The sequence below is a fragment of the Pygoscelis adeliae genome, unplaced genomic scaffold (genome assembly GCF_000699105.1).
Source record: "Pygoscelis adeliae isolate BGI_AS28 unplaced genomic scaffold, ASM69910v1 Scaffold388, whole genome shotgun sequence".
Lineage (NCBI taxonomy): Eukaryota > Metazoa > Chordata > Aves > Sphenisciformes > Spheniscidae > Pygoscelis > Pygoscelis adeliae.
In genome coordinates this window covers 284,419-298,776 of record NW_008825267.1, presented here as the reverse complement: position 1 = coordinate 298,776, position 14,358 = coordinate 284,419, and the positions used below count along the sequence as shown (strand labels likewise).

At 44.5% G+C, this 14,358-nt stretch overlaps 2 protein-coding genes across 2 annotated transcripts in view; both read left to right on the top strand.

The window, feature by feature from the left end:
* The first annotated feature begins 3,647 nt into the window (after positions 1-3,647).
* LOC103921623 (keratin, type I cytoskeletal 19-like) lies at positions 3,648-8,953 on the top strand. Its single transcript, XM_009329616.1, has 8 exons — positions 3,648-4,232; positions 5,220-5,302; positions 5,882-6,038; positions 6,302-6,463; positions 6,888-7,013; positions 7,135-7,361; positions 7,690-7,835; positions 8,605-8,953. The coding sequence occupies exons 1-8, from the start codon at positions 3,648-3,650 to the stop codon at positions 8,628-8,630; spliced, it is 1,512 nt and encodes a 503-aa protein (XP_009327891.1). The 3' UTR covers positions 8,631-8,953.
* Positions 8,954-14,283: 5,330 nt separating this feature from the next.
* LOC103921632 (keratin, type I cytoskeletal 13-like) overlaps positions 14,284-14,358 on the top strand; it is a 4,790-nt gene continuing 4,715 nt past the window's right edge. The window contains exon 1 of the mRNA XM_009329625.1: positions 14,284-14,358. Within this exon, the coding sequence (XP_009327900.1) occupies positions 14,293-14,358 (66 nt within the window). The 5' untranslated portion in view covers positions 14,284-14,292.

Here is a 14,358-nt window from a genome sequence, read left to right as displayed (position 1 = left end):
TCCGTCCACCTCCATGTTCTGCTGAACTTCTACTTCATCACTAGCAAACGTTCAGAGGTAGTTTGAAGATGTGAACAGTCAGCAAGAAAGAAACTGAAACAGAGTAATCACTTTGGTCTTTGAGGTATATTTAAGACCTAGCATCATGCTGTTACCAAACTCATTGTGATAATTATTTCACTTGCCTTACAGGAATTTTGCTAAACATGGTGGTATAAACCAATGAGTCATTAGCCAGAAAAAAGTCATGGTCTGCAATTGAAAGTTGGGAGCATGAGGTCTGGAGCTGGCTCAGTATCACATCAAAGAAGTGTTTAATAAGTGATGCCTAATGGCTATTATGCAAATTATTAATGGTAATTAGAAGTGACAAGATAAAATCATATTCCAGTATGGTTGCACAAACATCACTGAAGCAATGCTTATGAAAGCAAAGTTCTGTCGAATTAGACACGCCCTTCTTGTAGTTGACACAAGAAAACATTATCAACTTTGATAAGTAAAACGAGCAGAGTGTGGAATAGACAGGCTGACATTTTGCAAAAAGGCTGTGCACCGGGACAGTCGCAGTTCCCACAGGACCAAACCCCACTGCCCACAACATCACTCAGAAACGTAACATCTTCTGGCCTCCTCCTGAGCTGCCCATCACTATGTGTCAATATTTACACTTATTACCTCTTTGTCCACTTTCAGATTTCTCGTCTTTTTCATAATGCCCACAAGACTTAACAGCGTTTGCACTGACATTGTGCTGAGACCACTGCTAATCATGCTGGCTAATAGCCTGTCATTGCTTCCTTTACTTCCATCTGTATGAAACCATTTGTTTCCTCCTGTCTTACATTTAGGTTGTAAATCCTTTTGGGACGTTTTTATGACTTAGACTTGCAAAGTCCTTTCCTACACATTGTTCTGCTCCAAGGCTATGCTCCTAGGCTACAGGAATACAAATAATAACAAAAGTGGAGGTAAAGAAATCAGTTCAGTGGGGAAGAAAGCCGGTACTGATGGATGTTTCGGAACAAGATGGTGGCTCACAGAGAAAGCAGAGAGCCATACAGCCAGCAAACACACACATACACCTCCACCCGATGTCTGGCGAGGTCTCAGGGCCAAGCCTCGGAGCCCTGACATGGTCGTAAGGAGCAGGGCAATACCACACTGCCTAGAGTGAAACTACCACGTGGCCGTGCAAGCTGCCCGCCTGCCAGCAAACACGGCTGCAGCTACCCAGCACGTGAGCGAGAAAAAAACCAACTGGTTTTAAAATACAGTCTGGTTAGTCAGGGACTGGGTTTTGGATGCATTTGCTGTATCAATCCCATGTTCCACGTCCCAGTGAAAGTGGCAGAAGCCCAGTAAAGCTCCAGAGAATGTAATTATATCCCAAATATGAGTACTTTGGAAGAATTGCATGATCGTTTCTAATCCTCACTGGTAAAATGTGATTCGGTAGCCTGTGGACCTTTCAGCCAGGACATATGTAAAAGGTTGTTCAATGCTGCAAACTAGTTTGTTTTGTAGAGCAAGGCCTATTCCTTCTTCCTATTAGGTAATTGCTGAAGGAAGCAGGCGTAAGTGCTCCTTGCCCACCCGTAGAGAAATGTCCAGTATCTGCAATGTCTCCTCCTAAGCCTAAGACTCTGAAAGGGAAAGAAAGGCAATCTCAACCCAGAGCACTGCTCTCTGTAGATTGCTATTAGGTAGCTTCTTCTGAAAACCTACACAGCAGAAGCAAAGCTCCAAGCAATCCAGACATAATATTAATTTCTGTTGGCTCTTACAGCCACACCCTGTCTTCAATTATATTCCTCAAAATGACGGATGAAAGGCAGATTTACTCCCTATCCTCATTTTTGCTCATGATTTTCACTATCGTGAGTCTAGGCTGTGTGGGGAGCATGGGGGATGTGTTTCTAAGGGGAGGATGGACCTGTATTTCAGGCACTGCAGTCTTAGCTAGGAATCTGAGCTCTGACAGACTCCGGCTCTGTCCTTGAGCAAGTTATTTCACTGAACCATCCAAATAATGAATATTCTAGGATGCTGCCAGCCTTGGGTAGGCGTCTTTTTATCATTTCTGATCTAAGTAAAGAAATAAATTATGTCACTGGAGAGTGGAGAGTCCTAACGTATGCTGGTGAGAAGATGATCACATCTATATATGCTTGGGGACGCTCTCCTGCCATGGCGACAGAAACCACCTAACTGCACACATAGTACGCCTTCCCACCAGTAAATGAGAGGTGGCTGAGCGTATGAGCATGGGTTTTCCCTGCCCGTCTGTCCAGAGGTGATGGCTGCTCTCAGGGCTCCCTGTCAGGTGTCACACTCATCACCAAAGAGGATTTATCACAACTGCTCCTGCAAATATGGACATACTTGAGTCAAAGGTTACTTGTGAGTAAGAGTTGTTTGGAAATTCCACCCTGTAGGGAACAGAAGCCTCCGTCCCCTGAAGAACAGAATATCCTCTCATTACAGCAGTCTGCTCGAGAAAGATACTTGCGCTGGCGGAGCCAGTTCTCCGAACGCTCCTCTGGCTATTGCTTGCCTGGTTTTGGAGATTGTGCTCCCATGACTAGCTAGGCTGCGCTAATGCCTGCTACTACTCTGAAAAACTCAGTTAAGAAATGCAGAAAGCTTTTCTCCTTCTTATTTTGTGCTCAGCACAATCTTAGTAATGGCAAAGATCTGCTGGATCACATCTCAGTCCATCCAGGGAACTGGACGTATCGCCCATAGATACTCCCTTTCCTGTCATCTCTCTTTATCTATGATCACCACAAATTGAGGCAGCATGGACAGCAAACAAAATAGTTGAAAAATAACTTCAGAGAGGTACTTCATACACTTCAGCTTACATCAAGTCCATGTAACACCTAGACACAGAGATAAATAGGAACTTCCAACATTTAGCAGGCCTGATCTTCACAAACTGTGAGCAAGTTTGCACGACCGGAGAAATGTAAGCCACAAATGGGGAACTAAACCCACGGGGGAATTACCTCAGCAATTTAAGAAATCTCACAGTAAAGCATGTGTTAGACCTATTGTCTGTCATTGTGCCAGGTGACAGACTTCTACACCACGATATCCCCAGTCTTCTCACTACTACAGTCACTATTATTCATGCTTTTCAGAAGTGAGAATTTATATTGATTTCCCATTTTTCTTCCCTGGACTCTACCATAGCATGTGATATAAAAATGTTTATTGGACTAAGAATAAAATAAATACAAATTAATAAAATATAAAAGGCACTTTGATGTTATAAATACCAATGTTTCTTCTTTGTACATAATCTAGGGCAACTTTTTTTCTTGACTTGTGTAAAGTTTGCATCATACAAAAAGCTCATGACTCACAAAACATTATTTTACTTTTTGGAATAAGCTGCTGACATGTAAAGTATCTTCCTTGTGAACTGGGATTTCTAGAGGGAAACTGCCTGTGGGCTATTTATTCTTGGCATAAACAGCAAGACTAGCCAGCCCCGTGGGAAGAAGAAACACCCTATAGGTGACACCCCCTTTGGAAGGTATAAATAGAGATCTGCGGCAACAAACAACCTGCAGTCTGATTCAATATCAAGCTGTGCATCTTGCTTTGGGCTTTGGGTTGGATCTGCAGCTGTCCTCAAAATGAGTTGTAGTATTAAGCAGACAACTGGCTCTCTCAGGGGCAGGACCAGCGGTGGCAGCTGTGTTATTGGTGGCGGTGGTGGTGGTGGAGGAGCACGGATCTCCTCAGTCTCTTCTGGAAGATACATGACTTGCGGGATAGGGGGTAGCCGAGGGTTTTCTGGTAGAAGCTACTGTGGTGGTGTGAATTACGGAGGAGGACTGAGTACTGGCAGTTTGGTTGGTGGAAACTATGGAGGTGGCTTAGGAGCCCCTGTCCTCGGAGGATGTTCAGGCATTGGATTCAGCGGTGGCAGTGCTCGCTTTGGCGGTGGCATTGGAGGTGGCCTTGGTATTGGTCTTGGTGGAGGGGTAGTTGGAGGTGGTTTTTGTGGTGATGGCATTCTTCTTTCTGGTGATGAAAAGGTTACCATGCAGAACCTTAATGACCGCCTGGCTTCTTACCTGGACAAGGTGAGGTGCCTGGAACAAGAAAATGCTGACCTGGAGTGCAGAATCAGGGAGTGGTATGCCAAGCAGGGCCCTTTTTGTGAGCCACGGGACTACAGCTGCTATTATAAAGAAATAGAAGACCTTCAAAATCAGGTAACATCATTTCTCAGCTGCTTTCTCCCTTGTAAGCTTCTCCCACAGTGTTCGTTCACAACTTAATGCAGTTACCAAGAGTAACATTTCATTATTGTAAAATGCTTTTTGTAAACAGCCATTAAGATAACTGCCTGTAGAAAGCCCTTGAGCTTAAAGGTAAAAACCTTGAGTGTTTGGACTGCCTCCATTGCTTTTATTCATCAGATATATTCGAAGGGGAAAATGTTATGTTCATAGAATACATCTGGATCGGCTCAGTAGTCTTTCTGAATTAGGTTTGTGCCAAGGTGTTTAAAAAAAATAGATATATGCCAAGAAAGCAACTAAAAGAGGAAAAAAAAAAAAGGATCATGTTAATTTGCCTGAATCTATATTATTCTGTCATCAGTCTTGCAGAATTCCAGTTAAACGTTATCTCCTTTTTTTACAAGTTTACTCTTTCATATAGAATTGGGAAATATAGGACATCTAATTAAAAATAAGAACAAAGAGAGCATTGCCGTAACACATTTTGAGTATGCAATTAAAATTAAAAACATTTGTTTGTAAAGTGTGTTTAGCAAAAATTCTAGGTTGTCAACGCACAAAGAATAATAAAGTGAAAAGAATCCAGGAAACAGACGGAATGAGGCAGACTTATAATTAAGTCTTGAAACAAAGCTTTTAAATCTCTTATCCATGAAAGTAAGATTTAGATTTAAAAGGTTAGGTGGATTGTGGCAGGTGCTGGACAACACTGATTGTACCTCCCTAACTGTCTGCATCTGAACCACGTATTTTAGCATTTTAATGCCTCCGCCGTACTTCACTGAACACTCACCCCAGTGACTGCCATGCTCCTCACCTCCCCCATGCCTGCTACTCAATATTAAAACAAAAAAAAGAGAGGGAGAAAGAGTTTAGGTCTGGTAGCACCGGTCAATGGCTACACTTGAGCCTGAGGATACAGGGAAGAGACTTCAGGAGCGAATATTATTTTTCCAGATTGTCTGCGCAACCATAGACAACAACAAGATCATTTTGAACATCGATAACAGCAGGATGACAGCCGATGACTTCCGAGTGAAGTGAGTACCCCTTGGCACACAGCACACGCGAGGAACTGACTGCTCCTCGGTCACTGCGCTCCCGCTCGCAGAGCTGGTGAGAAGAAGCTGTCAGACAGGTCTCCTGTGATCCTCTGGTCAGGACAGGCTGAAGGTTATGTAGAAAAGCTCTTTCATCCATTGCCTCTAGAGCTGCCTTAATGAGCGGCAGTTCCAGGATGGAAAGTTTGGGAGAACGAGATGTTCTTGTGTGGAGATTAGCGTTCCTCAGAAGGCAGAAGGCATCCACAGACAGGGAGCAGCGTGGGTTCACCTGAGCTGCCTTTCTGGCACATGGTGTCTTTCAAAGGGGAAGCTTTTGTTTTTTCTTGTTGGAGCACTGAAACGCAGTGAGCGACACCTCCGCCCCAGTGAAAAAGCCCCAGGGAAGGCAGACTGAGGGCAGATTTGACAGAGCAGGCCTCAGACTGCATCTTAGCATCCTGTGAGGCTAGTTAGGAAAATGCTGTAAGAAAGATGGATGGTCAAATGAAAAAAAAAAAGAGCAAATGGTGGTGTCGGACACTGACTACTCTTTCTTGCTTTCTTTCTCACCCTCAGGTACGAGACGGAGCTGGCCCTGCGCCAGAGCGTGGAGGCTGACATTAATGGCTTACGCCAAGTCCTGGATCAGCTGACTCTCTGCAGGTCTGACCTGGAGGCACAGCTGGAGTCGCTGCGGGAGGAGCTCTGCTGCCTGAAGAAGAACCACGAGGAGGTAGGGTCCTGCCCCTCTCACATCAAAAGCGTTAATTCATGCAGGATCCATCACCCTCCCTCTCCGTGGTCCCCACCCTGGGGTGCTGGCTGCGGAGGGGCAAGTGGTTAATGGAGATGATACATGTGAACTAGGCGCTGTGAATGTCCAGCAGAGAGGGTCTCTGCCAGAGAGGGGCTATGCTCTTCCCTACAGGGGAACTAAGCTTCCTCAGTTTTTTCCCTCTTTTTTAAAAAATGACATGATCTGGGTGGTGTTTCCAGGAAATGAGCTGTCTGAGGAAACAATCGACTGGAGATGTGAGCGTGGAGGTCAATGCCTGTCCTGGACCAGACCTGAGGAAGATCCTGGAGGAGATGAGGTGCCAGTATGAAACACTGATTGAACGCAATCGCAAAGAAGTTGAGGACTGGTATGAGTGCAAGGTGAGTAAATTTACTCAGCTCTGACTTTCCCAGGCTAATACCCTGGCAATGGTTCTACAGTGATTTATTAGCTGTTAAAACCACACAACATACTGTAACAGCATTCAGCGTTGGTTCAAACTGACACAGGGGATACTGCCACTCTGTGTCCTTTTCATGGGGTGACAGGAATTGCTGCATGTCAGTGAGACTTGAGGGGGAACTCTTTACAAAGCAGTAAGTAGTGAGAAGAATTGGACTGCAGTAGTATTGGAAGAGCAAGAGGAATGACGAGCAGGGTTTACACTCCATTAGGATGAGAGAGTTCACCAAAACCTTTCTCATTTCATGTTTTTTGCTAGCTTCTCTGCTCTTTCCTTAATACTTAATCTGACTTACATTACGCATTCCCTGAACACCTTTATTCTGGATTGGCGATTTTCAGATTGAGGAGGTGAATCGGGAGGTTATTACAAGCGGTCAGGAGGTAGAGACGTGCAACAACCAAGTCACCGAACTGAGACGCCAATTGCAAGCCCTGGAAATCGAGCTCCAGGCTCAGCTCAGCCAGGTGGGTGGTGAGCTGGTGTAAAGCTCAGCTGTCTCACAGTTATGCTTTGATGTAAGAATTCGTAGTTAAATGCAGTATTTCTCATGCCTGTATTTGTATTGTGCCACATGTCACTCCTCAGAGGGACAACCTGGAATCCTCGCTGGCTGAGACAGAGTGTCGCTACAATAACCACCTTGCTGAGCTCCAGAGCCAGATCACGTGCGTGGAGCAGCAACTGGCTGATCTGCGTGCAGAAATGGAGTGCCAGAACCAAGAGTACAAGATCCTGCTGGACGTCAAATGCCGTCTGGAGCAGGAGATCCATACATACCGCTGCCTGCTGGAGGGCGGACAGCAGGACCTTATGTAAGTAGGCTTGAGATGCACCAAATGATACAACAAAATACCCGTGTCCTGGGTATTTTAGCATAAAAGCAAAGTGAATAATAGGTGGAGGCACTGCACAGCTCCTTCACCCTCACTGACCTATTCTGGCTGCCTGGTAAGCAATGGTGATAATCTGCTTCCCTACCCCGTGCCAGCCATTGCCACAGGAAGAAAGCTCACTGCAACATTCTGCCAATTCTATGCCAAAGAGGAAAACAGATTGAGAACAGCAGGGACAATGAACAAACTGTAGTTCTAGTTTATCTGTCATTTCCTTCACTAAAATGTTATTTTCCTGTTCCCTTAGTCAGCAAGGAGGAATTGGTCAGTCTTCGGGTCTAGGAGGAGGAGTTACAAGAGCAAGTGGAATAGGAGGAGGAGGTATCATTAGAACAAGCCACACTTACACTTCATCTTCCCAGATGCCATCCTGTGCAGCTGCGGAGATACAAGGTAAGACCTGCAACACTCTACAAGATTTCCACAGTCTTCTCTATTCCAATGCAACAAGGACAGGCAGCAACAAAGATCTTTCCCACATAGCTTTCAGGTGCTATTTGAAAGTTTTATTGTGAGGCTACTGGGAAATGCGTGATGGGAGGCTGCAGAGGAGTGGCCACAACAGGTGCTTTCAGGAGCTGTGGCTCTGCTAGGAAGCATGAGAACTGCAAAAAGGGAGGAGGGTGAAGAGGGATAGAAAGGAGAAGGAGAGAGTTAGCAGGCAGGAAAGCCACAGAGAACATGGAGAAAGGACTGACATGAAATCTGGGACAAAGGAAAGAATAGGAGAAAGCAGAGCAGGAATCATGGGAATACTGGCAGAAAACTGCCTGTACTATTACAGGGGGAAACTTCCAGCCAAACTGAAAAAGAAAGAAAGAAATATGGTGACAGTTGGTCCAGGAGAATGAATGTGAGCAGGGGCATTGTTCTGGCAAGGACCCTGATGCCATTCCCTCATCCAGATTGCTGCTGGTGCAATGTCTGCAGCTTCCACCATTTGGCATTTTTATGTAAAAGGGCAAACCATGCTCAAGCTAGCTACAAATCCCATCTGCCTGACTGGCAGGCAACAATGAGACCCTTCCAGGAAGGGACAGTATTTATCTGAAATTCTAATTGAATTGGCTTGTGAAATGATCACATGTATAGAATGACAGTGTGGGAAAGATTCTATTTTTGCTATAAACAAAGTAATGTTTCCTTTGATCTCTCCTTGCAGTGCCTTGCAGAAGGATTTGTGATTAAGCAGAGAAATGAGACTATCCAACAAGAGAAGCCTGAAGCAGAGCCATGGATAAAGAGAGAGAATATTTACTGTATGCCCCTGCAAAGAGCAAGGCGCATGCTCTTTTGTATTACTCAGCAATGCTAAGCGATGTGTCAGAGGGATAAGCAGAGCATTGGGCCACATTCTGCTTTGTTTTGCTATTTGCTTTTTCTGGTCTGTATTGCTGCGTGTGCCCAACCACCATGACTATTGCTGGAGTAAACCAGTAGTATGATCACTAATGTACCTGCTGGTGAAAAAATGTCTCTAATAAAACTTTGCTTCTGCCTGATGCAATCAAGAAACCTGTGTCTGGAAACTGAGTTCCTTTAGAAAATCAGGTGCTGATCCATGCACAAGGGCCAGCTAAACTGGTCAGGAACATACTCCACTGGGAACAAAGCTGCTTTGCCAGTGGGAGCCAGAGAATGGCCTCGCTGACCTTGCAGGTCTTGTCCACCTCCTCCCTGTCAAAGCCTGTAGCATACGTTGCCCGTTCCTGCATGATCTACATAGACAGCCTAATCAGGCAGATGCCTGTGTGCTTCCCACAGAACACTGTGCTCAAACATGATTTCAGAAAAATTTTGAAAGTCAGAGATGGAACATCTGGAGACAGATTGCCAGTCTAGTGCTGACACATCTGGGCTATGCCCTCTCATACTTCATCATCCAGCCTGGAGACTGTGATTAGGTTGAAGAGGAAATCTTGGTCTCCACAGCTGATTCAATTTCTGCTGACGTGGCTTATATTCCGACATATTCCTTGCATTTTATAGGAATCTTCCCATTGGGAAAAGGACTGGAAATAAGCAAATAATAATAAGCAAATATTATTTGCTTATTTGCTGGAAATAAGCAAAAGGCTTATTTTCCTATCTATTTTCACATAGTGACTGAGTCACTGGTCAGGACAACTGGTCATCCTTCTATTTCAGAGAGTTTCATGTTCCTGAACATCAGGAACTATTGAAAGATCATCTTTACATTAAACATACCTTCTTTGGAGAACTGGAGAGGACAGGACAGAAGCTGAAAAAGTGCAGCTCAACAGAGAATACAATGGAGAAAAAAGCCAGCTAGGGCCTTTGGATACACAGAGCCATTATGTCTTAAACCTCACAAGCAAGGCAAAGACCACACCCTCCTTTGGGCCTCAAACAGCAGCCATGTAGCTGATGCTGAGTCAGTGTGGACTGGCGTGGTAGCGTGCAGGCGTCCTGACACTGACCTGCCCAGAGAAGCGAGGGCAGCAGTTTGGTAACTCAGGGCCCTGGAGCACTTTTGGTGGGTGCAGCCATGGGAACCGGCCAGAGTCATTCTGGGTTTGGAGAATTTTCAGTTAAAAGCCATTATGAGCTGGAGGGTGTTTTGAGGATTAAATTGTCTGTTGGTCCAGAAAACCAAGCAGTGGTTGGTTTTACATGTCCACTCCACCCTGCAGGTTCACAGCTAAAACAGCAGCACTGGGAATGGCTGCTGTTATTTCTGGTATGCTGTGATGTGGCTGTTACAGAAGGAGTCATATTCACTTATGAGATGACCTGACAAAGCAAAACTCCTGGTTACTCCTTTTCTGTCAAAAGCTGGAGGTTATGGAACAGCCAGCCTCGGGGGAGGAGGAGAAAGGGTACAAAGACAAAAACATTTCAGGACCACATATACAGTATAGTGTGGCACACTTTTCTAGCATCAGTTCTTTTATATAGACACCAATTTCTCTGTTGCTACAGAAATAGACTTAACACAACCTGAAACCTTCCAGGAAAGCATCATCTCCAAGGCCCGGAGGTAGCAAGTGTCTGAAGAAGCTCAATCATTAATGTATCAGGGAGCAGGTGAAAGGTGTCCTTCTCCTGCTGTAAAAGACCACGGAGAGAAGATGTCTCAGTGATATTTCTTTTATTTAATCTGCCAGACACTAAACCCAATAGTATCCAGGGGCTAGACCAAAATAAGAAAATGCAGCACTGGAACAACTGCAATAATGACTCAAAAGAGTGGCCATAGGTAGAAGTTTTTAAACCAAGACTCTAAATCAAGTCTTTCTTAAAGATCAGTTCCAACCCTACAGAAAGTCCCAGACTTGATGCAGAAACCTCTCAGTAGACATGTAAGGCCAGTGCTTCACAAGAGATCAAAAGAGATACTTATCATGGTTATAATGGCAGATTTCCATTGGTTGGACTCCTTTGCATATATCCCAGTTGTTCTCAGAGCTCTGGCTGAGAAGAAGTTGGAAAGCAAATCTTTCCCTTTTCCTTTCCCATTGTCTTCTCCTGCCTTCGGTGCAAAGAAGGACAGTACGATAACCCATTGCTGCCCTTTCTGTCCCCGATCCTTCCCAATCTACCAGTCCTCACACTCTCATTTCTAAAAAATATAAAGATACTGTACTGGCGCTCCTCCAGGTTTCGGTCCTCTGGAAACTCCAGGCTACCTACAACATATAAAAGCTTCCCACTTTCTTCTGGGAGCCCCAGCTGATTCCCACCGGGTCTGGGCTAGTCTCCTTCTCTTGTGAACTGCTACTGACATCTAGCTGCTCCACCTGACTCCCTGTATCCATGTAAAAGGCCTTCCCACCCATCCCACCAGGTCCAGCAGGCGCAAAGCATGCACTTTCACAAAGGAGCTGTCCTAAATTCCTGAGAGGTGAAAGAGACCTAATGACATGGCCAGGAGGACTCTAATGATCCAGACTTTATGAATATGCCTCTGGAAAGCCCCCGGGGGTGTACAGGCTCAGCTCCTAAGACACTGTGATGTTGTTTGTGGACCTACAAGTTGGGATGCGTCTGGAAAGCAGCTCATGAGAAGGTAGCTTGTGATAAACAGCTCCCCAGCAGAAAACACCCTGGAAACAACCCATATATTAAGGAGCTGCAAATTATGGAGCTGCAAACCGTGGGCTGGAAACTACATTTCCATGAGATTTCCATATTTCTTTGTGCTAATGAGACAGACCCAGGAAGCTTATGAGTTCAAATAACTGAATGAAAATAGCAGACAAAGCTTAATTTATTTTTTTAAGGTCTTCAGAACAATTATTTAATTTTATCTTAGCTTAACTAGTGCACCCGTTTCCTGAAGACAAAAAGGAAAAATAGCAAGAAAGAGAGGAAGCGTGTGCCAAGCGAGGATCCTGGGCAAAGGTGCCTGCTGAAGACCCACAGCAGAAAGAGGTGGGTCTAATAGATAAAGCTACAGGGGACCAATGTACCTCAGAAGGGCAGGAGCCATCCTCTCTGCTCTCTGCAATAATTACCGCAATAGGCACGTCGACATCCTTCACTCCCACGAAGGAGTAAGTCATTCCATGCTTCTGCCTGCATTATTCTGATGTGCTAAAATGATAACTGTGGAGCAGAGGAAGGAATGTGTGCTCACTCAGAAAAGATGCTTGCTGCAGACAGTTATTGGGAAACTCCTGAAGAATCATAACGCAGGACAGGCAAAGCTTCAAGCGATGCAATATTACATCAGTTTCGGTTCATTCTTACCGCCACACCCTGACTCCAATTACGTTCTCCAGTCCTAGTAATGAAATCCAGGTATTCCTTCCTATGCACAGCAACTTTATTAGAGTTTTTACCTATTCTGAGCTTTGCTCCTTCGTATTTAGGGACTGAGTGGAGCACAACTTGGAAGGGCAGGCTGACATTCAGGCACTGCAGTCTGATACAGGAGACCTAGGTTCAACTGCAGACTTCGCCACAGGCGTGCTCTTTGTCTTTGAGTAAACCACTTTGAGCAAGTCTCTCCACACCTCTGTCTCCAGCCTGCTGGAGATATCACAGGAATGCTGCTGGCTTTCATTGTACTGTATAAGTAACAGCCAAGGATGCCGAGATAAGGGGAAACATCTTTTCAACAGAAATAAGGAGGATAAGAGCAATAAAATGATGGGCAAATCCATGAATACTGGGATAATTCAGTCCAGTAAATGGGATTATTTACTTGCCATAATAATAGCTAGTCCAATCCACCATTGTGACACAGAGTGAGGATTTGAGCAAGAGTTTGATCTTACTTGTTTCCTGGTGAAGCAGGCTTGGAGAATTTCTTACAGTGAACGGTTAGTTTCAGAAAGCTGTGGAACACCTGCCTCCTGCTCAACGGCCAGTAGAAACACGTTGTCCCAGAGAGACGGCCATTGCTCTTGAGTCGTAGCAAAACATCTCATGAGAATGAGCTTAGCCTGAATTCTGACGTCAGAAGAGTGAAAGGATTCTTACTTTTTAATTTCTCTGCCTAGTTAAGATTTGGAGACATTAGTGACAGAGAAGAACCTCTAGTTTGTACTTAATCCATCTTCTCCAAACCAGTGCAGAACTGTATTGGACGATTGCTCTGCCAGCTTTATCAGCAATTCTGTCTTTATATTTCCTAGGACAGTAGTCCCAGACCTCTTATTAGAATGCAGCACATATTGACAGAGAAATTGCCTATAGGATGTTTCCACTCCCATTCACTGTTTCAAAACACCCACCCTTCCCCAGCAACAATCACTATCCATAATGAGGAAAACTGCAGAAACATTTTTCACTGAACAACAGGAAATATTTAAAGTATTTTTACCTTACTTTACACTGTCCACATAAAGAAACAAATCCTTTGTGAATTAATGGAGAGCCACGATCATATACGAAGAACCTTTCATTCGTGTCCATTAAAGATCACTCCATGGCTTCACTTGTCCGTAGCAGAGTGTTCTGGAGTTGTCATTTTGCCAATGGAGAGACTTAAAGGTTAATCTCTGTGTCTCTGATCTTTCCACAAACTTCTTACATCATTCCTCATACATCATTCGAGAGTCAAACTTCAGATTTATTTTTTCTTTTTCATCTTACATATTCCAACATCAGCACCTTGCATGAAAACTGCTTATTCAACTCAAAAATAAAATGAAAATAAATTAATGAGAGATAAAGAGCTCTTTGATGCAATAACCTTTAATGATTTCTTCCTGGTGTATAATTTAGGACAGTGTTTTTCCTGGCTTAATGTTGTAAAGTTTGCATCATAAACAAAAAGCTGATGATTCATAAAACATTATTGCTAATGTATTTTTGAAATTAGCAAGAGACATGTAAAGTATCTTCCTTGTCTACCAGGATTCTTGAAAGGAAACTTCCCTTTGAGAAATTATTCTTGGCACCAATGGCTAGAGTAGCCGGCCTTATGGGAAGAAGAAACAGTGGTGACACCCACTGTGGAAGGTATAAATAGAGTTTCGTGGCCACGGACAACTCGCAGTCTGATTTAATATCAAGCTGTGCATCTTGCTTTGGGCTTCTGCTTGCATTTCCAACTGCTGTCGCCATGAGTTGCAACATTAAGGAGACTATTACTGTGTCTAGCAAAGGCAGGAGCAGTGGTGGCAGCTGTATCATTGGTGGTGGTGGTGGAGCACGGATTTCTTCCTATGGGATAGGCAGTGGCAGAGGTTTTTCTGGAAGGAGTTACTGCAGTGGAGTGAATTATGGAGGGGGACTGAGTGTTGGTAGCTTGGCTGGTGGGAGCTATGGAGGTGGCAACTGCTATGGCAATGGCCTTGGTTTTGGCCTTGGAGGCGGTGTGGTTGTTGGTGGTCTTGGTGGCGACTGTTTGCTTTCATCCTGCGATGAGAAGGTCACCATGCAAAATCTCAATGACCGCCTGGCTTCCTATCTGGACAAGGTGAAGTGCTTGGAGAAGGAAAAT

Coding starts and splice junctions, on each gene's coding strand:
- LOC103921623 (XM_009329616.1), top strand. CDS start 3,648: ATGAGTTGTAGTATTAAGCAGACAACTGGCTCTCTCAGGGGCAGGACC. Junction 7,362..7,689: donor GGCGGACAGCAGGACCTTAT/GTAAGTAGGCTT, acceptor CTGTTCCCTTAG/TCAGCAAGGAGGAATTGGTC. Junction 7,836..8,604: donor TGCAGCTGCGGAGATACAAG/GTAAGACCTGCA, acceptor CTCTCCTTGCAG/TGCCTTGCAGAAGGATTTGT.